This window comes from Alexandromys fortis, unplaced genomic scaffold (genome assembly GCF_014885135.2).
Source record: "Alexandromys fortis isolate MF-2015 unplaced genomic scaffold, M_Fortis_MF-2015_v1.1 scaffold_146, whole genome shotgun sequence".
Classification (NCBI taxonomy): Eukaryota; Metazoa; Chordata; class Mammalia; order Rodentia; family Cricetidae; genus Alexandromys; species Alexandromys fortis.
In genome coordinates, this window is record NW_026068042.1 from 1510011 (window position 1) to 1537952 (window position 27942).

Below are 27942 nucleotides of genomic sequence, written 5' to 3' on the forward strand. Positions count from 1 at the left end.
GTTTTCACCTCAGTTAACTTTCAAAATACAAATCTCCCTGAAGCTTATTGGGCGAGATTGTGTTAACTGTCCACTTTAACAGAACTTAGAATCACCTAGGAGGCAAGCTTCTGGGCATTCCTATGAGGGATTATCGTTTTTCTTTAAATTGAAAATAACCTTTTCCATAAAATATATTCTAAACATGGTTTTCCCTCCTTCATCTTCCAGCTGAGGCTGGAGTCAGGTCTGATTAAGATGGGGGGAGCTGCATCATGGAAGTTAAATCTTCTTGGAGTATTTCTTCAGGTTAACACACAGACGCTGTGGTCCAGAGTGGGCCGAGGCTGCATCTCATGCAGGCAGACTGATGTTACAATCCAGGGATCAGGAAATTTCTGAATACTGCCTCTTTACAAAGTAGGCAGCTAGACACTACGGGAAATTCTCAGGCTCTTCTACTTTTTGATCACCAGGAACAGCCAATAGCGGTATGAAAAATAGTTCCTTCCTAATTTCTACATTCCAGATTTCATGCAGAAATTTCCCAGCATGCTGTACCAATTTGTTGCACAGTGGTTTCCTCTGAACTAAAACATTTCACTCTTCAGGGAGACTCCTTAAGACTGTGGAAGCAAACAACTCAGTACCCTCAGAACATCCCTAAAACTTACAGGCTACACAAAGCCCTTCCTCTCCCAAGGTTATGGAAGTGGTAAGGATTGCTGAGGAGACTCCAGCCTTTGTGCTTTGGCCAATTGTACAGAGAGCCCCGAGGTTCCACCTGTCATGAATCATCACCCATGCTGGAGTGAGCTTTTGGTGATCCTGTACATAACCCTTTACTCATGCTCCTTTAACCCCCAAAAGTTCATTGTTTCAGATCAACGTTGTTGATATAGTTACTTTGCTCTGTTGTTGGTTTCCTGTCTAGGGCAAGTAGACACTGCATGTCTCCCCAGGAAGAATGACACACAACACTATTATATTGGCCATTCCTTCACTTTCAGATTTGTTCATTGTCACCAAGGTAGGGTGAGTGAAGAGAAGGTGCCAAACCAGACTATCTTTACATAACGTTGCCTAGACCCAGACTTCTACCTACAAAAAGCTTTGGGGGATGAGATGTTTATTTCACATATTATTTATTCTCAGAAATTAGCACAGTGTGTTTATAAATGAATGAGTAACCATTAATAATCATTAAGGTCATCTTTTAATACAGTGACAATTTTTGATATATAGATTTATGTCCTTAAACTAAACATTCCCAAACTGCTATTTGAGTTTCTAGATTTATTTTTTTCACACTTTTTTTTGTTAGACTAATCAGGTGCTTTAGGCAGTTAAGGTGAAACAGCAACACATCTTTATATAATTAAATGCAGCCTAAACAAAAGCAGCACACCTTTACATAATTAGACAAATGCAACACATCTTACATAGTTAATAGTTAAACAATTATTCTGCAACATAAGTGTAACACATCTTGAGTTAGTTAAACAAATATTCTATTCCACAATAGTCCCACCCATACAATCTACCTCTCTTCACCAGTGTCAACTCTGAACTCATGACAGATTCTAAGACATCCTAGAAGATACCAGAGTGACAGGATAAAAAAAAAAGAAAGACTAAAGCCCTGCTTGTCATGTGAGGCCTCTCTAGGTTTATTAACACCCACTGCTCTCCAGGGATGAAGTAAAAAAGACTTTGTATGTTAAACGAGCAGACACCTCCAAGCACATGCACCCAAGCTTGTGCACTCAGCTCAGGAAAGGATTGGTTCACTTCTCTAACATAGCATCAAAGAGTGAATGAAACAAAGTCTAGTTTCTAAACCAGTGAACTTGCTTTGAATCTCAAGTTAAAAGAAAGGAAAGATCTGTTCTTGTTGATTTCCTCCAGTTCCTTTCTCTCCTTCCTGAGCGATTTGAAGGTTATCTAGCTAGGGGCAGACAGCGAAATATGCATCTTCTGTGGGCAGTAATACATGGCAAGGGGAAGAGTGTCCCACATGGCTGATGGGCCGGCATAGGTTAGGGAGCATTCACCAAGTAAGGGGATGGCAGGAGTTCAGTTGGCACTGATAAAATAAGCATTTATACCAAGGATAATGAAAGTCAATTTTTTCTGTCAAGAAAGAAAGACATAGATAAGAAAAGGAAGAAACCTAAGTAGCTCTTGAATTGGATTAGAACTGAAGGTTTTAGTAGACAGAATCATCAGTAAATGTGCAGACACAGAAATAAGCAGAGGTGTATGTGTACATACACACCTTTGTGCCTTTGTTTGGCTCTTCCCTGGCTCTCGATGGTCTTGAACCAGTGCCATCCCAGTAATAAAAGATTTAAGGTAATAAAAATCAAGAAAGGCTGATATACTGTTCTAGAATAGTGAAGACTAAATAGACATGGTTATTAATGCAACAGGTACTGGACCCTTTTGCTATAACAAATAGATAGTTTAAGTTAATTGGGAAAGCTAAAGTAGAATTTAAGGTTTTGATGGCAGTTAACTTACTGATTTTGATGGCTGTAGTTAGACAAGAGAATGGTCTTATATGTAAATATATATATTCAAGTATTTAGAGGTTGTGCATTAGGTCATTATTATCAAGTCATGTAGAGATAATCATTCTTGTAATTTTTCTGCTTTAAAATAATTAAAAAAATCAGTCTGAACAGGAGGCAATGGGAGGAGGATCATAAGTTCAAGGCTCTCCTAAAGGAAATGTTGAATAGCCTCATTTTGTGCCAATATTTTGTAAGTCAGCCATAGGAAATGATATGTAAGCAATTTCCTGAATCTATAGTTTACCATTACATGGATGACATCTGACTCAAACGTAGATTCTTTAGAAGGAATGTTTGAGAAGCAAAGAAAAATTTGCCTTATTGGAGATTACAAATTGCTCCTGAAAAAAATACAAAGAGGAGATTCTATTAATTATTTAGGCTATAAAATAGGGCTACAGACAACTAGACCATAAAAGGTGCAAATTAGGAGAGTCAACTGTAGACTCTTAATGGCTTCCAAAGGTTGCTAGGAGACATTTCCCAGCTACCACTCACTATTGGGATAAAACCTGATGAAATGATTCATTTAAACAAGACCTTAGGTGGTGACAATGAGTTAAATAGACCAGGAAATCAACAAAGGGGGCTGAGAGAGAATTGACTTTGATTGAAGAGAAATTACAGAAAACATGTGGATAATGTGGCTCCAAATCTTAACTGCATTCTGGTCATATTACCCTCCAAACATTCCCCTACAGGAATTTTAATGCAGAGGGAAGATAATATCTTTGAATGGACCTTTTTGCCACATAAACCAAGTAAAAAATTAAAAACTTATGAGGAAAAGGACTCTGAGTTAATTATAAAAGGAAAATTGAGACTTCATTAATTAGCAGGAATAGGTCCAGCAAAAATTATAGTACCTTCCAATAATAATGAAATTAACAAATTATTGGAAGAAAGTGAATCCTGGGAAAGAACTTGCAGTAATTTGGGGGGGGAGAGATTAACAACAAATATCCCCAATGCGAGAGAATTTGATGTATAAAGAGAGCCAACTGGATCCTTCCTCACATTGTATGAGACGTGCCAATAACTGGAGCCCCTTCATTCTAAACTGATGCAAATAAATCTGGAAAGGCAGGTTGTAAATCAGAAATTTTAAGTAAAATGGAAGAAAGCCCTTATGAGCCTGTCCAAAAGTTATAATTATATGCTATTTTCTTGGTACTAAGTAATTTTTAAAAACCCTGAACATAGCCACCTAATGTGGGTTGTCCTTCTGTATATGTGCTATTTTTATTGGTTGAAGAATAAAACTGTTTCAGCCAATGGTTTGGCAGAGTAAATCCAGGTGGGAGATCCGAACAGAGATTTTTATAGAGAGTAGGAGGAGTCAGAGAGATGCCATGTAGTTGCCAAAGGAGAAAGATGCAAGAACATTACTGGTAAGCCACATCCTCTTGGTAATAAATAGATTAATAGAAACGAGTTAATTTAAGATGTAAGAGCTAACTAGGAATATGCCTAAGCTATTGGCTAAACAGTGTTGTAATTAATATAGTTTCTTTGTGACTATTCAGGTCTGGGCAGTTGGGAAACGAAAGCACAGTCTCTGTCTACAAATAGCACACAAACTTTTGGCAAGAATTTCCACATAAAGCCTGAGAAAGCTTTTTTAAAAAATAAGGATTTTAGACAGAAAAGAACAGAGTCAAGCATGGCTTCTTGGTAGCAGCATTGTCTCAGATGGGTTCTGTTTGCTAGAGGCAGAGGTGCTGCTCCTTTAAGAAAGGCTTCCTGACTCAGCATTAATAACAAAAACCTTGCAGCTCTTTTAAAAGGTCCTGCCACTAAACACTTAAATGGTATTCACAAGCAGCCAGAGGAGGCTTCTTGGTGGCGGCATAGACCTGGAAACTCCATAGAGTTGTGACAATAAACATGGCTCCTGCCATGAAGCTAGACTCAAAAAGCTAAGGAATCGGGTAGAGCCAGCTGCCAAAGCTGCAGCTTCAATCCTACCATACTGCTTAGCAAATTAAAGATTCACAAGGTCAGAAAATGATAGATACATAAAGACAGATTCAGATGGGAAAAAAAAAAACTCTAAATGGCTTACAGTGTATTTTAAAATATATGTAGGCTTGAGAGATAAAAGAAAAATGATAAAGTCCTTAAAAAAGAAATAGAGAAGCCAGGAGTGGTGACACACACCTTTAATCCCAGCACTTGGGAGACTTAGGCAGGTGGATCTCTGTGAGTTTAAGGTCAGCCTGGTCTATAGAGTGAGATCCAGGACAGCCAAAAACACACACAGAAATCCTGTCTCAAAGAAACAAAGATTAAAAAAATAAAAATAAACGTTTTTTTTTTTTTTTAAAAAGAAGCCACATAAAGATGGAAAATATACAAAGGGTCTGGATTATGTATATTATTGTGTTTTCTTTGAATTTTTTTCACTGTGAATGAGCTAACTACAGAGAGACATTTCATTATATGGACTACTAAGCTAAACCAACATATATAGTTTAAAAGTCTAAACCAACATATATAGTTTAAAAGTCTCTTGACTTCAAAATTTTAGTATAAGGCTATGTTACTTTGGAAAAGAGGTTCTGATTTTGTTTCCACAGAGGATGGGAACCTCTGGATTCCTTCCAGGCTAATGTAGTTTGATGGAACAAGAACCCCAAAAGATCTCCATGAACACTAAAAATGCATCACCTAACAAGCAATAGGAAGCGGTTTGGAGAAAACTATGCCCAAATCCTTAAAATGATTGTTTACAAATGTTTATTTCATTTTAAAAGGGTTGGTTATAAATGGTTAATGGTCACAGTCAATTTAAAAAAGAAAGAAAGAAAGAAAGAAAGAAAGAAAGAAAGAAAGAAAGAAGGGGGATATGTTACACTTTACATTAGTATGGATTTTGGTCTATTTGATACAAATTTAAAGTCAATTTTGTTACACTCTCTGTGTGTGTATAAATAAGAGTAGAAATATATTTATTCAAGTACAAGCTATAATCAGGAATAGGCATCATCCCATATACATAACACAATCCAATCCCTATACATTTCTGCCAGGTCCTCTAGAACCAGGTAATGCAGAAATTGATCAATTATTGATTGGAAATGTGCTTAAGGCCTCAGAATTTAAGAAAAACATTATATCAATAGCAAAGGTTTAAAAAGGACTTTTCCATTACATGGCAACAAACCAAGGAGATTATAAGGAAATGTCCTACTTATTCTTTGTACAACCAAACACCAGTATGTAAACAGGATGTAACCCAAAGGATACTCAAAGGTATAAAATCTGGCAGATGGATGTGTTCCATTTTGTAGAATTTGGAAAACTAAAATATGTACATGACACTATTGATACCTATTCAGGTTTTCAATGGGCAACTGCTTTGAGTTTGGAAAAGGCTGTTTCAGTAATCACACATTGGGTAGAAGTTATAGCCATCCTGGGTATACTTGCACAAATAAAGACAGACAATGTTCCAGCATATGTCTCTAAGTAAACGAAAGAGTTTTTTTGCTTATTATAAAATAAAGCATATTACAGGTATATTAGTTCTACAGGACAGGCAGTTATAGAAAGATCAAATCAAACTCTAAAGGATATGTTAGATAAACAAAAAGGGATGATAAATACTCCCAGAAATAGATTGCATAATGCTTTATTAACTTTGAATTTTCTAAACACTAATGAGAAAGGAACAACAGCTGTGGAGAGACAATGGATAGTAGAAAAAACTACAGAATTAAATCAGCTGATTTACTTTAAAGTTGTACTGACCTCAGAATGGAAACTGGATCATGTGCTATGTTGGGGAAGGGGTTTTGCTTTTGTTTCCACAAGAGAAGAAAAGCTATGGATACCATTGGAATTGATAAAGTTTCTATTTGAACAAGAGACACTTTGTAAATAGAAGGGATAACAGTTCATCAAATATCATGGCCTTTTAATCTGAACTAACCTATAAAACTAACAAAAGCTTTTCATTTGATCAGATATAACTTGCCAAAAGAGAATCTCCCCAAAGTTAGGATTGGGAAGGGTATTGTTTCTGTCTTTTCAGGAGAATAAAGGCATCCAACTAAGGAATCTGAAGACCACTGGACAAATGAGACATCTGAAGAGAAAGGACAAATCATCCATAAAAAAAAATGTCACAAGAAAAAGAGTAAATAGGCCTATTGGCATGTCACATTTCCAAAAGGGTAAAATTTCATAAATCTTCCCAAATGTTTGTTTCTGCTGTTCTCTACAGACATATAATACAAATGGTCTTTTTGTAGTCCCAGTCCAACTAAAGGTTAAAGCTGGCTTTGGAGTTGAAGTGCAACTCTCTCCTTCTTCAAACCCAAGCACGCTTGTTAAAGTGAAATTCAAAAATCTCTGTCTCATGTCAGAAGAGCCACCTGATATGGGACAGAAGAAAAACAAAAATTTAAGAACTATTTTATTGCTACTAATCTCATAATCCTTTGGTTTTGTATTTACCCTTTGAAAGCTTTTCTTAAGGTATAAGAGTTACAAAATTAATATATATATTAAACATTTATTCATGGTATTAATGGTCATATAGAGTACCAATTAGTTCTAGAAAAAAAGTCTCACCTACCTTCCTATACATGATTTGGGGTTTGAGTCTCTATCAGTTTTCTGCAGTGAACCATGATCACACCTAATAGCAACCTTTGAAATCCCAAAAAGGAGGATGGGGCCCCACAATGACGATTCCTCCAGGACTATTATAACACTAAGCTAAAAAACACCACCTAAAGATGCAGAGACTGGACAACAAATGATACAGCTACCTCTCCCAGGACTTGACAATTAATCCAAATTTTTCTTTTCAGGATCCCCTAAAGATACCATCACCCCCAGAAAGCAGGAAGTAAATTTAAGAATATGAGGTCCACATTTTCAAGAGTGGGGTGGGTGGTTTTTGGTCATTCAATGGATTATTTATATTTGTCATTGTTTAGGGGGTTAGTTACAAGTTATTAGTGGTAATGGCCAGGAAAAAGTTAAAGGAAATTAGATCCAAGGTTCTTGTTTTGAAAAGAAAAAAAGGGGGATACGGATGATAGGATAAAAGGGCAGATTATTGAAGCTATTTTTTAAGTTTTAAATGTTTTATATTGGACTTTTATATATTGTATACAAATTTTGTATATTGAGATTAATTTTGTTAGAATATATTGTACAAACATTTCTACTCTTGATCAAGGTATTGTACCTATATAACTTATTTAACAATGTAATGCAAATTTCTAGTCCTTGAAAATTATTATTACCAACTGTTAAGGATAATAAGAAAATGCAGGTTAGTATTATTATTTGATAATAATAATCAAACTTGTAGTCACATTAGGTATGTTTTCAAGGTCAAACAAAGATGGATTTTAGATAGACAGGTTATCTTCAAACACTTCAGAGATCTACAGAATATGGCATTTAAGATGTTTTAATAACCTAGGTTCTTCTTTTTTTGATAATGAGACATGTCTACTCCTGGAAGCACCAATCTACTTCAGAGAAGATAATGGGCATCAAAGAAATTCCACATGGAGTTTTTCTTTGTGGCAAAAGCAAGCAGCGGGACAAGAAAATGCCCTTCTCTCGACTGCCACAGAAACATCTGTTGGATATGCTAGGCCTGTAGGCCAAAGATGGATGCCCCAAGTTTGCAGAGGAACTCTGGGCGACTGCCCAGCCAGCAGCTGTTTCTGTCATTACACTTTTGGAGGTTGCTTGCTTGTACTTCCTGCTTACTCAGTTAATATTATTTCCTTCTTGGGTCTCTGAGGAAGTTGAAGACTAGATATAGTTTTCCTTGTTTAACAGAGAAAGCAAGATAGAAAGTAAATTAGGTACAAGACTTTGGACTCACCAAGATAGGGAAGATATGCAGTATTTCCTCTGAATTTGTCAAACAAATGGACATTGTTGTACTTATTGTCTGTATATATTGTATATAGTTATTTTACATACTATATATAGTTTTTCTTAGTTATAGCCTTTTATTTTAGACAAAAAGGGGAATATAGTGATATTTTATTTATGTCTTAATAAATAAAGCTTGCCTAAAGATCAGAAGGGCAAAGCTAAGCCACTAGAGGTCAGGCAGCGGTGGCACACACCTTTAATCTCAGGATTTGGGAGACAGAGGCAGATGAATCTCTGTGAGTTCAAGGTCACTCTGGGCTACACAAGATCAATGCAGAAACAAATACGAGTGGTGGTGGCTCACACCTTTAATTCCAGTCCTAGAAGGAATATAAAATGGGAGGAGAGAGAGGCTCAGTCTGTTTAACCTGCTTAGTCTGCGGTCACCCAGCCTTAGTATAGGTAAGACTTCTCTAGTGGCTTGGCTGTTTTGCTTTTCTGGTTTTTAGGTTGAACCCCAATATTTGTCTCTGGCTTTTTATTATTAGTGCTACAGTTCAGATAGTAGGTCCAGTGATTGTCTGCTCTAATGTGAAAAGGCAGCCTTCCATGCTCACCTGTGCCATGTGCTTAACACACACACACACACACACACACACGTATAGGTAAAATATTTACTCTCTCACTTTAAGGGAGCCAAAGAAAATAGGAAGCAGTATAAACAGAACCCAATCAGAGCTATTTATTGAGTGCCAATTATGTATGTGCTAAGCTCAGGTACTCAACTCAAACTTTGGGTTGTGTTCTTTAAAGTACTAGTGATGGGAACACATCCAGAATTTCTTTAATTACTTACTCCTGCTTGGAGTAAGTTTCTTCTACCCAGCTTGAGGAGCCAGGGCTCTTTATTAGACATCGCCTGAGTCATGCCTTTCAGATTTGCTCCAGGCGACATTGCCTTTATGGGACAATAGTCTACTCCAGGAGTGTCTAATTCATTCCTGAAATCTCAGAAGCTGATTTGTGAGCTGCCATGATGCTTTCTGAATGACATAACCAACAGGACTCCAGACTTGAGAACTGAGGCTTACTGAGCCATTTCCTAAGCAGGTACTTCATGAAAGTATATTCATGGACTCTTCACAGCCTGGTGAGCTAGACTGCATGTTTCACAGAAGCAACTGAGACCCAGAAGAGGTGATGGGCCATACAGCTAGGAAGAGACAAACCTGGACACTTAGAAACTGAGGCTGGGTCACTTGACATTGTTCCTCTTTAGCCTCTTATTCTATATAGACCCAGTTCTAGATGCAGCAGAGCTGGAGGGCAGGGGACAAGGAGTTTGCAGTTAAGGGTGAAAGTGGACTGTCACAAAGGAGCTAGTCAGTCCTTGAAACAGAAAACACCTTAAAAGGTTAGTCCATGCCTCTCAGGAAACTGTTCAGACTGCATCTGCTTGGACATAATCATCTGATTAATGATTATGCAATGCTTTGGAAAACTTCCCAACTCTCAAATACACTAATTTTAGCAATAGAAATACATTTGGGTGAGCAACCTGCTTCTGTGTCAGGCAAAAAGGCTGCGTAATCTCAAAAGTTCAGAAGTCTTCACTATTCTTCCAGAGGGGACTGAGGAAGTGTGTGTGGGATGTGGTGGGGAGGAATGAGTGAGGGGAATTATTTGAGGGAAGGCATTAAGGACTAGGAAAAGGTCAGATGACAAATCTTGGGCCTTGTCCCATACCTAGAAATACCATAAAGCATCCTGAACTCAAAAGTCTATTTCTTTGTTTTGACCTCATTTCCCACTATCTTAGTGTGAACGGTAAAGATAGTTACTAAGTGATAATAGTTCTTTGAATGGGATCCTACACCCAGAGTTTATGTAACAATCCCAAATTCAAATTCTTTGGTCCTTTAACTAGAACATAGCCTTCTTTATGATCCCCTCTGGTTTACCTTCAACCTCTTCTACTATAGTGCTCAACAGGAACTTTGCCTGGCTTGTAAGTCCTCTTCCTCTGGGAAAAAGTAATTGTTGCTTTTGTTATGGTTAACCTATCTCAAAGCAGCTGGGTGGGGATTATGTGGCTCTGGATACCTAAAAACAAAAACTCCCCTCTAGCTAATGAACATTTTGGACATAACCTCACAGAATAGAACCTTTTTTTTTTTTTTTTTTTAAATCTTGTCTCTTTGAAGGTAGTAGTCACAGCTCTAGTGCTATGTTCTTCTAGCCTGGGGTTCCTGTCTCAATCCAAATGGCAATATTGAACCCTATTATCAGCCATTAATTAAACCACCTTAGGGATGCAGAAGAGGTTTGTTTACAAAAAAAAAAAAATCCTTGTTCCTTCAGGCTTCTCAGGACTGGACCAACCCCAGAAATAAAATTTGGATTAAAATTGAAGCCAGGGATATATGCAGAAGCTCCCGTCCTGGTAATCCATTGGTGTTAGACAGGATTGGGAGTTACGGGCAAAGGCCTCGCCACATTACAGGCAGATGTAAGTCTCCTTGCTACTGTGCACCACCTGGTACACAAGTGGCAAGTGGGAAACCTGCCTGAGGCTCCTGGCACACTTGCTGCAAATGTGAGGTCTTTGGCCTGTGTGGATATGCTGGTGTTGTCCACAAAATACTAGCTGCCACCAGGACACTTCTAATGTGTGAACATTAATACAACTGTGGTGTAAGATTTTGCCACACTCTGGAAAGGTCGGTCATTTGCTCAAGTGGATGCGCTGGTGTTCAATGAACATGGTGCTCTCACTGAAGCCACGCCCACACTCCAGACACCTGAAAGGCGGTTCTCCATTGTGAGTGCGCTGGTGCCTCAGGCAGTTAGAGCTGTTGGTGAAGTTCTTGCCACACTCGCAGCAATTGTAGGGCTTCTCCCCAGTGTGTGAACGCTGGTGTTCCAGCAGATAGGAACTGCGCCCAAAGCTGATTCCACACCAGACACAGAAGTAGGGTTTCTCACCCGTGTGACAGCGCTGGTGCTGTAAAAGGTTAGAGCTCAGACTGAAACTCTTGCCACAGAGTCCACAGCGGTAGGGTTTCTCGCCAGTGTGAGTGCGCTGGTGCTGGATGAGGTTGGAGCTAACCCTGAAAGCCTTACCACACTCAGCACAAGCATAGGGCTTCTCCCCAGTGTGTACCCGCTGGTGCTTCGCTAGGTCAGCACTGCGGCCAAAAGCCTCTCCGCACTCCATGCACTTATGAGGCCGGAGACCGGAATGAGAACGCCTATGTTTAGTGAGATTAGAGCTGAGGCTGAAGCAACGGCCACATTCTGGACAGGGGTAGGGTTTTTCACCAGTGTGCACTCTGTAGTGCTTAACCAGGTCTGAGCCACGCCGGAAGCTTTTGTCACACTCTGGACAGCTGAAAGGTCGGTCACACCCATGGCTGCTTTGATGGTGAATGAGGTCAGAGAGGCTGGCCACAGTCAGCCCACAATTCCGGCACCTGAAAGCTTTGGGGACTGCAGGATCATCGGTCTTGGCAAAGGCTTCTTGCTCAGCGCCCGAGCCTGACCTACATAGGTACTGCTGGACCAGCAACTTTTCCCCAGCGGCTTGCTCCGGCCGCGCCAGGAGAGGGCGCTCATGCAGCTCAGCCTCGCGATCGAGGGGCGACTCGAGGGCTCCCGGGAATTTTGACGTCCGGTTTCCCAGTAGCTTTGCCCCATCTGGATTCTCCCTACCTGCCTCTGGCGCCGCAAGTTCCATAGCGGGCGAAAAGTGCTCTGTTTCCGAAATGCCACCCGCTTAGCTCGTCAGCATAGCTGGAGAAAAGAGGCATTTGGGGCTCGGAGGTCAACACCGGAAACGGAAAGGTCTTCAAGCCCGAGCTGCTCTAGGAAGCAGCAGCGAACTTTCTCGGTAGGTTTAACTCTCTCATTCACTTAACGAGGGCTTGGAGCTCTGAGGCGATCAGTCCAGTCCTCGATCACCGCGCTTAAGGGTTGCCAATAAAATCTGAATGAGGAAAGGCGGTCGCTGACAAGGACGTGGAGTCGCTAAGTCACGTTGAGCAGCACAGACTCCATAGCGGGCCGTCTGGCTCTAGAAGCAACAGCTCACTCCTAAACTCTGGTTAGTGTCTCACCCACTTTAAACCGACTACATATCCCAGCATGCATCGCACGCGCCTCTTGCTTTCACCCAGATAAATACCATTCTCGCCATGTCTTCTGCGACTGTGCAAGTACCCAAGTTCCAGACTCTAGAACTTCAACTTCCGACTCGCACGATAACTGCGGCGGCGCCATTCAGAGCAGCAGCCTGGCCACGCCCCCCTCTTCCAGTTCCGCTCTCTCAGGGAACCGGCGAGGCGCGGGGCGGAGCCTCAGGCCCGGGCCAAGATGGCGGCTGCGAGACCGGCCCTTACGGACTCGCTCTCGTTTTGCCTCGCGCAACTCACGGCGGCGGCCGGGGAGGGGCCGGGTTGGGGAAAGGACCCCGCTACCAACGAGACACCCCTGGGCCGCGCGCTCTTAGCGCTTCGCACGCGCCACATCAAGGCAGCAGAGGGAATTGAGCGCTTCCGGGCACGCGGCGGGCTCCGCCCCCTTCTCTCCCTGCTACGCCGAACGGCTGCCGCGGGCCCCGCCCCGTCCCCAGCAGGCTCTGGCTCCGCCCCTTCGTCGGTTGCGTCAGCTGGTTCTTCCCCTGACCCCGCCCCCGCCGCTGAGTCGTCTTTGCCGCCTTCGTCGCCAGTGCGCCTGCGCAAGACGCTGGATCTGGCGCTCAGCATTCTAGCCAACTGCTGTACGGAGGGGGCGTGCCGAGCCGAAGTGCGTCGACTTGGAGGCATTCTCCCTTTGGGTAAGTGCTCCGCCCCATTTCTTAGTCCTGAGCAGTCTTAGTCCTGTTCTTATGGCACGTGTCTGAGTGCGAGCTTTGTGATGGATGCTGTAGCGCCACTCATCTCTGGTGTCATGCAGTGTGACGTCACTCCTCTCCCTATAAATTATACCCGGACCCTCCCAGACCAGAACTAGGTTTTGACCCCTGTCTCACTTTTGAGCAAATGGTTTGTACTTTATATTTTTGGTGTTTTAGCGGACAGTGCTTACTGCTGCGTGCGTCCCTGTGCATGGCTTCACGTGGATGAGCTGGAGGCGGTAGTTTTAAAAGTTCAGAGAATTAATGGACTTAGGAAATGGTGCAGTCAGACATGCCAGGCAAATCAATCCCTCCAAAGCTAGAATCCCTTGTGTAATAACTAACTATCCGACAAGACTGAAGTGGGCCAAAATGAAATTCAAATATAGAATGCCCAGACTCCAAGCACAGGCTGGGTACTTAAAACTGTATAGGAAACAAATTCCAGCAAAGGATAAGCCTTTTCGTGGACCGGCTGATTTGGCGCCTCCTAATGGTAATGATGGAAATAAAATTGTGTCATTGCTTTTCCTCTGATAGTAAGCCAGTTTTGGCAAAAATCTTAATTTTTAGGGCTGGAGAGATGGCTCAGTGGTTAAGAGCATTGCCTGCTCTTCCAAAGGTCCTGAGTTCAGTTCCCGGCAACCACATGGTGGCTCACAACCATCTGTAATGAGGTCCAGTGCCCTCTTCTGGCCTGCAGACACACACAGACAGAATATTGTATACACAATAAATAAATAAATAAATATTTAAAAAAAATCTTAATTTTTAAAGTGAAGCATTTATATATTTAAAACTTGCCTAGAATGCACTTGTACAGTAATGTGTTTGACAAGAGCCTTGACAAGAGCCTCGTAAATACCAAATTCTCTCTAACTTTGCTTCCGCTTTTCTGTGCTGGGCACGATTACCTTTTGAGTGGCAGGAATGAAAGCTGACTTGGACTGTCATGACAGCCTCAGCCATGCTCCCATCCCTGCTCCTTTCTCTTGTAATACCCCGCCACTACAGTTACCTGGACTGTCACGACAGGCTCAACCATCCTCCCGTCCCTGTCCCTGCTCCTTTCTCTTGTAATACCCCACCCCTACAGTTGCCAAGTGTGTAACGTCACTGCCCTCCTTAAAACCCCTCTGTGGCTGCCGTTGCCTTCACGTTTAATTGACTCCTTGGACAGTTATATGAGGGACTTCGTGAACTCGTAGGACAGACACCATTACCCGGGGGCATTTGGAAGAGCTGCTTCCAAACCTGAGACTCTGGCCTTCCTGTTTGCCCTCCTTCTGGCAAGTATCCGGTGCTCTTGCTCACCTCTCAGCATCTTCTGACCTTCCCTAACCCTGTCATCATGTCCGTGTCGTCCCCCCCCCCCCCCCCCCCCCCCCCCCCCCCCCCCGTTGTTGGAGATTGGCTCAGGGTTTGGTACAAGCTAGACAAGCACTCTACGACTGACCCGAATCCCCGAATCCCTGGACATTTACCACATCTAGAGATGACTGATTAGAAACAATTATGGGGTAGAGCCCTCCAGAAGACAAACTCTCCTTGCAGTGACCATTCTTCAGTGTGTGAAGACAGACAGCATCCAGAACCGAACGGCTCGCGCTCTGGGGAACTTAGCCATGGACGCTGAGAGCTGCAGGGACATCCATTCTGCTGGTGAGAAGACTGCGAGAGTGGAGTTGCTGAGATTTGTAGTGGGAGGACTCCCGGGTCTACCCTGCTCATCACCTGTCTCCCGCTTCCTCCGCCAGGGGCTGTTCCCTTCCTTGTTGAGAGCCTGACGGCCTGCCAGGACTCACAGTGTCTCCAGAGTATAGTCCGTGCCCTCCGCAACTTAGCAGACTCACCCCAGCACCGCCTAGCCCTGGCACAGCAGGGAGCAGTTCGGCCACTGGCTGAGCTCCTGGCTGCTGCCCCCGACCCTGCTCTGACCTCGGCCCTAGTCCGCGCTCTCTTGGAACTCAGCCGAGGCTGTTCCCGGGCCTGTGCTGAGCAGCTAAGTCTGGGTGGGGGGCTGGGCCCTCTTGTCAGCTTGGCTTCTCACCCTAAACGGGCAATACGTGAGGCTGCCATCCTGATCCTTGCCAATCTGTGTGCGCAGGGCCTGGTGCGGCCCGCACTGGGCAATGCTGGTGGTGTGGAGGTGTTACTAGGTGAGCTTCGGCGGCGACGGGGGCCCAATGGGACCAGCTCAGCTTCCCAGCAGCCCCTAGTACGGGCTGTGTGTCTCTTGTGCCGTGAAGCCATCAACCGGGCCCGGCTTCGGGACGCCGGTGGTTTGGAGCTGCTGATGGGCCTGTTGCAGGACCCTGGTGCCAGTGCCTGGCATCCACGTGTTGTGGCTGCCCTTGTAGGCTTCCTTTATGATACTGGGGCCTTGGGCAAGTTACAGGCTCTTGGCCTCGTGCCTCTTCTGGCCAGGCAGTTATGTGGTGAAGCTGGCGAAGAGGAAGAAGAAGGAATAGAAGCTGCTTCCTGGGACTTCCCTGAGGAACGGACCCCTGGGCAGACAGAGGCAGGAAGCTTCCGAAGCCTTAGGTGAGTCCTTATTAGGGCCTGAGGGATGGATGGTGTTTGGGGAGGGAGTTTGTGTCTGCTCTGGCCATCTTCCTTACCTCTGCCTCGTTTCTGCCTTAAGAGATTTGCCAAGATGTATTCCTAGTTCACCTCTCTTCCCTAATATCACTTGGTCTGCCATTTGACCCTGGCTCCACCCCATCATTCCAGAACTCTGATTGGGGGTGGCATGTGTCCTAGTTACAGTGGAATGCTATGGAGCCCAATTTTTATTTATTTGTTTATAATTTTCGAGATAGTGTTTTACTTTGGAGACTAGGCTGCCTGAATCTCATTGTGTAGCCCAGGCTGTCCTTGAACCTGAAGCTATCCTCCTGCCCTGCTCTTACTCTGTTACCATCACTGAAACATTTGGGAAACTAACTGACTTTTCTGAGCTGCCGATTTCACGTGTGTACAGTGGAGGGCAGCAGCCTACATACAGAGTTGTTGCCGAGCCTACCCCAACCTAACTCCAAGTGATGGCCAATAATGTCAGCCTTGGGGACTCCAGCTACATCTCCACTCTCTCTAGTACCTTCAGAGAGTCTCTCTGTCTGGAACACTCTTCCTCCTGTGTGCCTTCGTCTCTCACCTCCTTCAAAACTTTGTTCGGTTCTTGCCGTCTTTGCGAGGGGTCGTGGTCACCATCTTATTTAATATCTCGCCTCTCCTCTGACCTTCAGTGTCCCAGTCCCCGTTCTGTTACCAAGCCTCCCTGACAGCAACATACCAGGAAAGGGTTGGTTGTTTTGTTTTGTTTGGACAAGGGATCTCACTCCATTGCCTAGGCTGATCTTAAACTTAACCATCCTCCAGCATCAGTGCCCCGAGTGTCAGAATCACAGGCATAAAACACTGTGTACCTGGTCACATCACATGGTTTACTTGCTTGGGCTGTTTCTCCTCAGTAGATCATAAACCCCAGAATAATGTTTCTTGAGCCCCTGAAGCTGGACTTGGCACATCGTAAACACTAGTAATTCAGAATGAGGTGTGGCCCCACCTCCGTTTACACATCTTCACGGAACTGTTTCCCTTCTCCTTCCTTAATTTCTCCTTCTTCCCTCTCTCCGTCCCATCTATCTACTTTTTTTTTCCTTTTTGAGATAGTATCTCAGCAGGCTGTCCCAGATCTCACTCTCCCAGGCTTGCCTTGAGTTTGTGACGCAGAACCATCTTTCTGGATTCTGCTTCCTCACCTTGGCTCTGGGTTCAGACTCCTTTTCCTCCTGTCCTCTGTAGGTTGTGGCTGATTTCTGAGGGTTATGCAGCAGGCCCTGGAGATATCTCCCCAGATTGGTCTCCTGAGCGTTGTCCGATGCCAGAGCCATCTGAGTCAGTCAGCCCTACCCCTGGCCAGCCCTCAATGTCGACACCCCGCACACTGCGCAAACTGGCCCGCGTTCCCGCTGCCACTGCCGACGAGCCTTGGGGCCAGGAGGGGCCAGCACTGTTGCTGTTGTCACGCTTCTCCCAGGCTCCTGACCCGAGTGGAGCTCTAGTGACTGGCCCAGCACTGTGTGGCCTGTTGGCCTACGTGACAGGTGCACCGGGACCACCAAACCCGCGTGCACTACGCATCTTGGCGCGTCTCACCTGTAACCCTGCCTGCCTTGAGGCCTTTGTGCGCAGCTATGGTGCAGCGCTGCTGCGTGCCTGGCTCATATTCGGTGTCTCACCAGATGACTGGCCTGTGGCATGTGCCCGGCCTGCACACCGAAGCCAGCACCGAGAGCTGGGTATGTTTCCCCTGTCCCTGCCCACACAAAAGGCCCATTTCCTCCCATACCTTATGTGATCCTAGAACCTCTCCTTCACTTGCCCTCACCTTTCTCTGCAGCCTACCATCTAAGCTTCTCAGCCCCAGGCATTGAGGGTGGGGGGCTGGAAGGCCGGGGACTTTCCCGCCTCTTCCATAGCCCTGGAATACAGAGAGTTCTGTTCTGTCCTTTGTCCAAACCTTGGGGCCCAAATAACCTGGTCACCAGGTTTGGCTCCTAGTGCCGTAGAATTGGACCTTTCCTCATTTCTTTACCCACTCTGCTCTTGTTCTGCGTGGTCCTGTTTCTGCCCTGGGCACACTTATGAACTCAGGCCGAAGCACTGTGTCCTCTCAGGCTCTACTACTGAAAGTTTTCATCTCAGGACTACCCTGTCTTCTGGCCTGACTGTAGGCTGTTTTATTCCTTAGGGGCCCCGATCTGCACCCTGGCCATCCACTTGCCTGTCCTTGACCGGTACTCTTGGCACCCCTCTGTTGATTTCTTGCCCTGAGAGTTTACTCTCCTTTGTTTTATGGACTCAGAGTCCTGTCTTGCCCATAGCACCCCAACCTGACCTGCTGTACCTGTCCCTGCAGGTGAGATGCTGATGCAGAACCTGACTGTTCAGGCCGAGTCCCCCTTTGGAGTAGGTGCCCTCACCCACCTGATGCTCTCTGGGAGTCCTGAGGACCGAGTGGCCTGTGCACTGACCCTACCCTTCATCTGCCGGTGAGGGGGAGGCGGGTGTGCTGCAGGGAGCTGGGGTAAGACTGTGCCTTTCCTGTGCTGCCCCGAGACACCCCCCCACTCAAAGACCCCCTTTCTCCCACAGGAAGCCTACTCTGTGGCGCCGTTTACTCCTGGACCAGGGTGGCCTCCGCCACCTCCTCGCAGCGCTGACGCAGCCAGCTCCACACCCGCTCTTCCTCTTCTTTGCCGCAGATTCCCTCTCCTGCCTCCGAGCCCTGGTGTCTCCCCCCGACCCTGCCACATCTTCGAAGCTAGACCCACGCCCCCCTTGCCTCTATGAACCTCTCCTGGGTCCAGCCCCTCTCCCAGCTCCTGACCTGCACTTTGTTCTGGATTCAGGCCTACGGCTCCCTGCTCAGCGGGCTGCTTCAGCTGCTGCCTCCCCTTTCTTCCGGGCCCTGCTATCCGGCAGCTTTGCTGAAGCCCAGATGGATTTGGTGCCACTTCGAGGCCTGTCCCCTAGTGCAGCGTGGCCTGTCCTACATCATTTGCATGGCTGTCAGGGCTGTGGGGCTGCTCTGGGGCCCATACCCCCACCCGACCAACCCTTGCTGGGCTCCAAGGCTGAGGAAGCTCTGGAGGCTGCTGGCCGTTTCTTGCTGCCTGCACTAGAGGAGGAACTAGAAGAGGCTCTTGCCCTCATCTACCTGGGTCCCCAGAGTGGCCCTGAGTCAGTGAGTGAGGTACTCCGCTTAGGTCGGCCCCGGCTGGCTGTCCACTGTGCACGGTGGACACTGGTGCCAGGGCGGTGCCCTAGAAAACGGGCCCTGGCTCTCATGGGGCTCGTGGAAGCCGTAGGTGAGGAGGCAGGGCCTCTCGCTGAAGTTTTGCTGGCTGTGGTAACAGAGACTGAGTCATAGTACAGATGCTCTTGGATAAACTGTTGGCCTCCCTGGGGGAGCACTCAGGGGTGAGTTGGCTGTACGGGAGGCTTCTCTCAGCATGGCATGAGGGGAGACTGCAGAAGGAGCTATCCTCAGGGACTGTCGAGCAAGTGGAACTGAGCCCCAGGCTGAAGATCTCAAGATCCTCGGCTGAAAAAACACCACCAGAGCCTGCGCACAGAGTCCAAGAGGACAGACAGCTCAGGGCCCCAGGATCTGGTCTGACCAAGCCCTATGGTGTCAACATTAAAAACTTGAGATTTGGACACTGCTGTCGTGTGGTGCTTCTGCTTGCTTTCCTCTGGGGGCACGCCACCATTCCCCTGCCAAGAACCCCGTGCTTTCCACACGGTCTATCCTTGGACTTACAAGTCAATAAATAATTGCCTAGCCATTACTATAGGCCTGGGATAGTGTGGGTTTTCTGTGGGATAGTTTTGGACCCCTGGAGGAGGCCAGCTTTCTGTTTATGGATCCTCATTGCTTGGACATAGCCACCCATCTAAATACAGAAGCTGGCCGTGGCTGGGAGGTTTGGGCTGCGGGCACCAAGTGTGGTGGCATTGTAACAGCAGTTCTGCCTTCCGACTGTCCCCTGTCTCAGTCTCTGTGTCCATTCCCATCTCAAGCCATTTTTTTTTCTTTAAGATACTAATCTATGTGTGAGTATGTGCATGCCGTGGCTCCTATGTGGAAGTCAAGGGTAACTTGAGAGCGTTTCTTCTCTGCTTCTGTCATGTGGTTCCCAAACTCAGGTCATTTGGCTTGGCAGAAAAGTACCTTTACCTGGCGAGCTGTCTTCCTGGTTCAAGCCAAGTTTTAAAATGTCATCTGCCTAGGGGAGAGCCCCTATGTTCTCAGGGTTTCTGAGGCCTCTCTTGGTCATGCTCAGAGGATGTCGCTTTACTGGTGTTGAGGTGAAGGAAGGGTCTCCATCACTGGGCTCTCAGAGCTGTGGACTGAGCCTGCCAGGGTCTGGGCATTGCAGAAAGGTGAGTTAGGGTGGCTCTTGCTGTCCCTGAGCCTCCCTGGTTCAGGCTGTACATTTAAGGTGTAGTTGCACACACTTTTAATTCCAGCTCTCAGGAGGCAGAGGCAGGTGGACCTCTGAGTTCTAGGGTTGCACAGTGAGATCCTATGTACTTAGGTACATATGCCTTGTCCTTATCTGATTTAGGCTGGCATGGAGGACTATGCTGAGTTTTAGTATTTTTTACCAAACTTTTCCAGGTTCTGACTTGTTCCTGGGTCAAGGCCCATAGTCCATTGTTTAGATCCGTTCTTCAGGATGGCTGTAAGACAGCAGCCATCGGTTCACACCCATCTCCAGGTGTTTCCAACTTTTTTATTTTTTTTTTTTTTTAGGGAGTCATACAGAGACAGCTTGTCACTCTTGTGATTGGAGTCTATATGCTTCCTTCTCTTTCATCAGTACCAGAAAGACTATTTCATCAGGGCCAGAAGGGTGACAAGAGTTGTGGGATGTACTCTGATCACCTCAGTGTTAGGAAAGGTTTTCTTTTACAAGTTGTCTGCGGTTTGTTTCCTGGGAGTTTACGTGGGGTTTAGGTCTGGGTTTTGATCTCTCTGTTTTGTATACCTATTTCCAGATATGTTTTGCAGGGAAAGACCTGTCTAAAGAGTCTGGATTCACGGTGCTCTTTGTGTGAGACTTTTTTTTTGTGTGCACGCCTCTTGCCCCGCGATTTCTATTTGGCTGGCTGTCAGAACTTGGGAGTCTGATAGATCCTTAGAATGCCACTCCTGCCTCTAACAAAATTTTGCAAGAGACAAGTCTTTTAAAAATACCCTGGGTGGGAGTGGAAGCCCTGCCTAGAACTCAGGTGCTGGCTTTGGGAGGAGCGGGCTTGGGGGCTTCGACTTATGAGACTCCTTAGTTAGGCAGAAGCTATGGAAGAACCACTTCTGACTTGGCTTCAGCTTCTAGGACTTGCCGCGGAGGCAAAGGCTGGGGTGTGGCCTCTGAGCAGAGCCAGAATGCTGGCTTGGTTGGGTGGGCCCTGGGGCTGTCTTTCTTCATGTCCCCTTCTCCCCCTTCATCGCTCCCCCCTCGATCGTATCCCAGCGGGTCCTGGCTTCCATACATGGTCACGGCCCTGCTTCTAACTCCCTGACGTCCCCCCCATCCCCCGCCCCCACCGGACACGGCCCCCGCCCTGCTTGCCCCAAGCTGTCCGCCAGCGCACCGCCATGGAGGACCTGGGTGAGTGGGGACCGGATCCCCTTAGCTTCTCACCCCTGCCTGCGTCTGCCCTTTTCTCCCACATTTCCCCCATCCTGAGTTTCTTCCACCATTTTCTTGCCTCTGCCTGCCTGCGTCTCCTTCCCAAATCCACGTACCCTTTCCTGCTTCTCCCTTCCTGGCTCGTTTGCAGCGCCGCGCTCTTCGTTCTTCGCTGGCTCTGCTCCCTCAGCCCGGTTTGTGCAATGGACTAGGCGTTAAGACACCAACGGGGGGCTTGGATTAAGAGGCTTTGGGAAGGAAGGGGTTAAAGGATCCTTGGGTTTTGAGACTGGGAAAACGGACTAGAGAGGAGAGTGTGACATCAAGCTTCGGAGATGAAAAGGGGCCAGATAGCCGGTACCAGTGTTTCTAGGAGAGAGAAGAGCGAGCTCCGAAGTATAGCAGAGGTCAGGTAGTCCTCAGGGCAAGAAACAGACAGTGCCAAGGTGAGAGAAAGAAGTTTAAGCTCAGAGAAAAGGGACCGGGAGCTCCAAGATTCAAAACGCCCCAGGCATCTCATCTTCTCTAATAGCGGAGGCTGGGTCTGGAAGGTTGTGATCCCTGTGGTGGGATTTCTGGACCCAACAGCAGAGGGCGCTCCTCAATAATAGTACATGGATAAGAAGTCCACCAAAAAGCAGCTCCCTGCCAGTACCACTTGCCCCTGAGAAGGACTGGGTGAGACTCCATTATGACCAAGAAATGAGCCAGGTTGGCCAGGCTGTTTAAATATGGGGAAGAATTCGTGAGTGTGGGACAGAGAACAGTTAACCAGGAGGTTGGGTGTCAAGCATACAGCCGATTGAACGATTGGGGTTCTGTAAGAGTCCATCTCAACTGCATCAGGAAAGCTGGGGGGAAAGAGTCAAGTGACTAGGTTTGTACTTGGCTCCCAGAATGAGTCGAGGGAGATGTCTGGTCATAAATATCCCCTGCTAGCATTCCACTTCGTTGCCTTAGCCTGGCCCCGTGTTTAGATTTCTTAGCCTCTGCCTCTAACGCCGGCTTCTATCTTTTCAAATTCTGCCACTTGGAACCCCTTATCCTCTAAACACTAAAGACCTTGACACCCTCACTCCCCAGACCTCTCACCCAAGGGCCTCTCACTGCAGATGCCCTGCTCTCTGACCTGGAGACCACCACTTCACACATGTCACGGTTAGGGGCTCCAAAAGAGCGCCCACCAGAGACACTCACACCTCCCCCACCCTATGGCCACCAGCCACAGGTGAGATGAGATTCTGGGGTCTGGGGCAGCCACCAGGGCCTGGGTTGGTCTGGGCTCTGGGAAATCAGAGTCCGCGTGAGGCAAGGAATGTGGCTGTCCTTCCATACACACCTCCACTCTCTGTAGACAGGATCTGGAGAACCTTCGGGAACCTCTGGGGACAAGGACCACCTATACAGGTGAGAGGAAAGACTTGGTCACTGGGACATGGAGATGGAGAAACTAGATGAAGTTCAGGTGAGGGAATTTGGATTCCCTTCCCTAAACCCACATTCCCTTCTGTCCTGTAGCACAGTATGCAAGCCTCGGTCACCGAAACCTGTGGCCCCTGTGGCCCCTCCATTCTCCTCTTCCAGCGGTGTCCTGGGCAATGGGCTCTGTGAGCTAGATCGTTTGCTTCAGGAACTTAATGCCACCCAGTTCAACATCACAGGTACCAGGGTTACGGAGCCAGTCTTCGATGGGTTGGGGACGGGGCAAAGTAGGGCAGAGTCTAAGGACATGAAGCCTTTGCTGGGAGGGTGAACTGAGATGGCCTCTTGCCTCGTGTTATTTTTCTCATCTCTCCAGATGAAATAATGTCTCAGTTCCCATCTAGTAAGATGGCTGAAGGGGAGGAGAAGAAGGACCAAGCTGAGGACAAGAACCCACCCAGTGTGTGAGTCTGGCAGAGCTAGGAAGGAGGTGGAGGGTCCTGGATGTCTGGCTTACTAGAGGAGGCATCATGCTAGCAGGCTCTGAGGCTCTACCACTGTGTTCTCCACAGCCCTCCCAGCCCATTGCCTGCCCCCTCAAAGCCTTCAGCCACCTCAGCCACTCTGGAGTTGGATAGACTGATGGCATCACTCTCTGACTTCCGTGTCCAGAACCACGTGAGTCTGGAAGGATTTTGCCTGGTGTCACTCTGTGGTTCACCAAACCAGTTCTGATGCTTCCAATTTGTGGCCTTGTTGACTCAACGTCCATGTCCTCTCCACTGCAGCTTCCAGCCTCTGGGCCATCTCAGCCACGGGCAGTGAGCACCACCCAGGAGGGGAGCCCTTCTCCACCAGCACAGACTAGCAAGGGCAGTCTGGACACCATGCTGGGCCTACTGCAGTCCGACCTCAGCCGCCGTGGGGTGCCCACTCAGGCCAAAGGCCTCTGTGGCTCCTGCAATAAACCTATTGCTGGGCAAGTAAGTGAAGCTCCGAGAACAGAGGCATATGCCTGCACAGCCACCTCCGGGAACGAGACGCCGTGCTCTTCCCTGTATAAATATTGTTTATTCTTTGAGAATTTCATACATATAATCAGTATATTTTGGTTCTGTCTAGCCCCTCTTTTAATTCCTTCCAGTGCCCCCACCTTCCTCTCAACTTCACGTCATCTTTTCCAAAGCCACTGAGTACAGTCAGTGCTTCCGGGGTGTGATTGGGTGCAGGGCCATTCTCTGGCGCCTCAGCACCATCCAGGGGCCACATTCCTGGAGAAAACAGAAGAGCCCTCTCCCAGCAGGTCACAACTGCCAATGGCTCCTCTGCTGGAGGTTGGGCTAGGCAAGCGCCTCCCTCCTTCCTCGAAGGAATTTTAACTAGCTTGATTCTGAGGCCGTTTTGTGAAAGAGCCACAGCTGCCTTGCGTTCATGAGTACAGCATCCTGTCTTGTCGAGAATGTTCTGATTCACAGCAGTCTCCCTGCTCCTGGCTCCTGCCGTCTTCCCCAGCCCTCTTCTGTGATGCTCTCTGAGCCTTGTGGGGAGAGGGTGCTCTACAGAGGCCCCATTTAGGAAGGCATGCTCTTCCTTGTCAATGAGTACCTGTGGAGGGGAAACTGCTTTTCTTGTGAAGTTGGGGCCTGAACCCAGGCCCTTGCATGTGCTAGATAGACCCTCTGTCGCTAAGCTGTACCCTAACTCTCAGATTTTTTTTTTTGAGGCAGTGTTTCATGTATCTCATGCTGGCCTCAAATTCAGTCTATATTCAAGGATAAACTCCAATCTGACTACTGGGATTATAGGCATGCATTCTCCTTCCCAGTTTATCTGTGATTCTCAGGGATCAAACCCAAGACTTTGGGTACTCTGCCACCTAAGACACAACCCTAGCCCAACCCTTGGAATTTTGAGATAAGACCTTACTATGTAGCCCAGGCTACAAAACCCACCATGGTCCTTCCTTTACCCCCAAGGTCTAGGATTTCCAGCATGTGTGAGTATGCCCACCGGAAGTGGACTTATTGTTTATATGTTTTAGAAAAAAACATGATTTTATCTTTTGAGGCAGTGTCTCACTGTAGCCCAGGCTGACCAGAAATGTACTCCGTACCCCAGACTAGTCTGGAACTCATCACAATCTTACCTCAGCCTCCCAAGTGCTGGAAGCACAGGTGTGAGCCATCATGCCCAGCTATGTCTTACTTTAAAAAGTTGTGTGTGCTCTAGGGACTGAACCCAGGGCCTTCACAAATGCCAAATACGCCTTTTGCCATTGAACTAACCGTTAGCACCACATATATATTTACAGATGAGAAAACTGAAACTCTTAGTGATGAGTCATAGCGTAATAATTGCAGCCTGGTTAGTATTCGGTGTGACCCTACTGTGTGCCAGACACTGTACCAGCTCCTTTCCATACCCTATTTCATCTAATCTTCACAAGAGCCTGTTGCTTTTTGTCTAGTCTCTCTCTTCCCTTTCAGAGTTTGGTCCAGGAGTCCTAGTTCTTGGATCACGCACTGCGTGAATATGACCCAGAATAGCGAGCTGTGCCTGATTGGCTTAAAGCATCTCCTTAGATTAAGTACCTGACTCCCATAGCAGAGTTACCGACCACAGAAAGCAGGGTAGTATAGTTTCTGTGAGACTCTAGGCTCTTCCATCTTCAGAGGTCGCTTCTGCTAAAATGTATGTTTGTGTTGGCCTAAAGATGACTCTGTTACCTGGCATGGTGGTATATACCTTAATTCTAGCACCCTGGAGGTTGACAGTTGGGAGGATTGAGCTACACAGGGAGGCTGAAGTCAGGGCGGCTTAGAAAGATTCTGTCTCAAAAAAAAAAAAAAAGGATAATTAAACCTTTTTGTGGGCTCTTAGAAGGAGTGTGGGCCCCGAAACACTATGCCTTATGTGCTTTGTGAACACAGACCCTGGAGTGAAGCCGGAAGGCCGGCTTTGGACCCCTAACACAGTTTGCATCACCCTGGACCTTTTTTTTTTTTTTTTTTTTTTTTTTTTTTTTTTTTCATCCTGACCTACCAGGGTTAAGACTGGGAAAATGCCAGGTCTGTAAACCTTAGCTCACCCAGCACCTGCCAAACGTTGAGCCACTCGGACTGACAGAAACCTCCATTCGACTTCGCAGGTGGTTACGGCTCTGGGCAGAGCCTGGCACCCCGAGCACTTTCTTTGCAGCGGTTGTTCCACAACTCTGGGAGGCAGCAGTTTCTTCGAGAAGGATGGGGCTCCCTTTTGCCCCGAGTGCTACTTCGAGCGCTTCTCCCCACGTTGTGGCTTCTGCAACCAACCCATCCGACACGTAAGCTCTACAGAGCCCCGCCCAGTTGCCCGTTCACACAGAAGAGCGGTCAAATGCGGAGCTTTCTTCCAGCTATTTCCACGCCCACCCCATCCTGCCTCTCATGTTTTCCCTCTTTAACCCCAAATTCCTTGTTAGTTCTTCCCCCCACAGATATATACTTCCTGTTGTCCCCACTCCCCTCCCCAGCCGGTCTCTCCCCCCCCCCGACTCCCATTCCCAGAGGGAGGTGGAGGGAAGAAGGGACAGAAGGCGACAGTAGTGTCCTTTTTCATTTTTTGCAGAAAATGGTTACCGCCTTGGGCACCCACTGGCACCCAGAACATTTCTGCTGCGTCAGCTGCGGGGAACCCTTCGGAGAAGAGGGTGAGAGCTCACTCTTAAAAGCTACAGATCCACTGTTCTCCCTGCCTAGAGTTTTCTTCTGTCTGGCCCGCCCTCTCGCCGTGGGTTCCCACCCCATCTCGCCCTCTCCTTGACCTAGACCCTATCCTTCCCTTCCTACTACCCACACCCGGGGCCACTCTTGGATCTCGTAGTCCCGCCCCAATCTTCTGTCCTGCCCCCAGGTTTCCACGAGCGGGAGGGCCGCCCCTACTGCCGGCGGGACTTCCTGCAGCTGTTCGCCCCACGCTGCCAGGGCTGCCAAGGCCCCATATTGGATAACTACATCTCGGCACTCAGCGCACTCTGGCACCCAGACTGCTTCGTCTGCAGGGTGCGTGGCTGTGGGGAGTGGGCTAGGAGCCCAGAGTGGGACGATTCATTAGTTAGTTGGGTTGATGTTTTTCTGAAAGCAGCTCTTCACTCCGGCTGCGAGGCTGCAGGGTTAAGGTGGATGTTAGTTACCCAGGTGGGTTATCTGCGCAGGGTTTTGGCTCATTTTGCCGATTCCTCCTTCTGGTAGGAGTGCCTCGCGCCCTTCTCCGGGGGCAGCTTTTTTGAGCACGAGGGTCGCCCGCTGTGTGAGAACCATTTCCATGCCCAGCGTGGTTCGCTGTGTGCCACCTGTGGCCTCCCAGTGACTGGCCGCTGTGTGTCTGCTCTGGGCCGCCGCTTCCATCCGGATCACTTCACCTGCACCTTCTGCCTGCGCCCACTCACCAAAGGCTCCTTCCAGGAGCGTGCCAGCAAGCCTTATTGCCAGCCTTGCTTCCTGAAGCTCTTCGGCTGACCTCCTGTTGGATCACGGATCTCCAAAACTAAGTCTCCAAAAACCCATTTGTGAAAAAGACTGAGTCCTCCAGATACCTAGCTCTGGAGTTACCCAGACATCACTTGCCCCTACCCCGACTCCCACCCCTTTGTGGCCCAGCCACTGAACAGACAACCCCTAAGGTACTCTAGGTTTGTCCAGTTCAGAAAGGGACCCACACGCCTAAAAACACCCACTAGCCTGGAATGCAGACCTCACTTTGACCTGACCCCGGTTCTTGTAATTCCAACCAATCAAAGGCCAGGATGTCCCGATCCCCCCCCCCCCACTATTCTGTACACTTTTTTCTACAAACATAAAAACACGCTCCACATCTCATGGTGCCAGACAACCTTGCTTTACTACCCAGACCCCCTGGCCAGGCTCGATGCTCTGAGGAGGGCTCTAGACCACAGCTCTCTCCAGCCTTGGAGATGAAAACAAATATCGGGTGAAGGCAAACTCGGAGAGGCGTGCCTGTAATCCCAACAGGG

General features: G+C 47.3%; 3 protein-coding genes across 7 annotated transcripts; 2 read left to right on the top strand and 1 right to left on the bottom strand.

Moving 5' to 3' along the window:
• Positions 1–5277: 5277 nt before the first annotated feature.
• Positions 5278–12144, bottom strand: LOC126515926 (zinc finger protein 239-like). Its single transcript, XM_050165967.1, has one exon. The coding sequence runs from the start codon at positions 12142–12144 to the stop codon at positions 11134–11136; it is 1011 nt and encodes a 336-aa protein (XP_050021924.1). The 3' UTR covers positions 5278–11133.
• A 635-nt stretch (positions 12145–12779) lies between these two features.
• On the top strand, positions 12780–19537 carry Armc5 (armadillo repeat containing 5). 2 transcript variants are annotated; one of them, XM_050165960.1, is made up of 6 exons: positions 12780–13242; positions 14857–14964; positions 15060–15846; positions 17110–17606; positions 18227–18359; positions 18463–19537. In XM_050165960.1, the coding sequence occupies exons 1-6, from the start codon at positions 12780–12782 to the stop codon at positions 19238–19240; spliced, it is 2766 nt and encodes a 921-aa protein (XP_050021917.1). In that variant the 3' UTR covers positions 19241–19537. The 2 variants fall into 2 exon arrangements, with proteins under 2 accessions (XP_050021917.1, XP_050021919.1); XM_050165962.1 differs by lacking the exon at positions 12780–13242 and adding an exon at positions 14045–14602.
• Positions 19538–21367: 1830 nt separating this feature from the next.
• Tgfb1i1 (transforming growth factor beta 1 induced transcript 1) lies at positions 21368–27783 on the top strand. 4 transcript variants are annotated; one of them, XM_050165965.1, is made up of 11 exons: positions 21368–21488; positions 22622–22737; positions 22864–22916; positions 23028–23170; positions 23308–23395; positions 23504–23609; positions 23720–23910; positions 26080–26253; positions 26538–26619; positions 26823–26971; positions 27161–27425. In XM_050165965.1, exons 1-11 carry the CDS (start codon positions 21476–21478, stop codon positions 27276–27278), a joined length of 1233 nt encoding a protein of 410 aa, XP_050021922.1. In that variant the 5' UTR covers positions 21368–21475; the 3' UTR covers positions 27279–27425. The 4 variants fall into 4 exon arrangements, with proteins under 4 accessions (XP_050021922.1, XP_050021920.1, XP_050021921.1 ...); XM_050165963.1 differs by having other exon boundaries at positions 21369–21488; positions 23720–23914; positions 27161–27781; XM_050165964.1 differs by having other exon boundaries at positions 21453–21488; positions 22593–22737; positions 23720–23914; positions 27161–27781.
• The last annotated feature ends 159 nt before the right edge of the window (positions 27784–27942 follow it).

Excerpts from the sequence above, each read along its gene's own strand:
- LOC126515926 (XM_050165967.1), bottom strand. The coding sequence starts at position 12,144 with ATGGAACTTGCGGCGCCAGAGGCAGGTAGGGAGAATCCAGATGGGGCA.
- Tgfb1i1 (XM_050165963.1), top strand. Across the intron at positions 26,254-26,537 it reads GCAACCAACCCATCCGACAC|AAAATGGTTACCGCCTTGGG; the intron begins GTAAGCTCTACA and ends CATTTTTTGCAG. Across the intron at positions 26,620-26,822 it reads GGAACCCTTCGGAGAAGAGG|GTTTCCACGAGCGGGAGGGC; the intron begins GTGAGAGCTCAC and ends TCCTGCCCCCAG.
- Armc5 (XM_050165960.1), top strand. The coding sequence starts at position 12,780 with ATGGCGGCTGCGAGACCGGCCCTTACGGACTCGCTCTCGTTTTGCCTC. Across the intron at positions 13,243-14,856 it reads TGGAGGCATTCTCCCTTTGG|TGACCATTCTTCAGTGTGTG; the intron begins GTAAGTGCTCCG and ends CTCTCCTTGCAG. Across the intron at positions 14,965-15,059 it reads CAGGGACATCCATTCTGCTG|GGGCTGTTCCCTTCCTTGTT; the intron begins GTGAGAAGACTG and ends TTCCTCCGCCAG.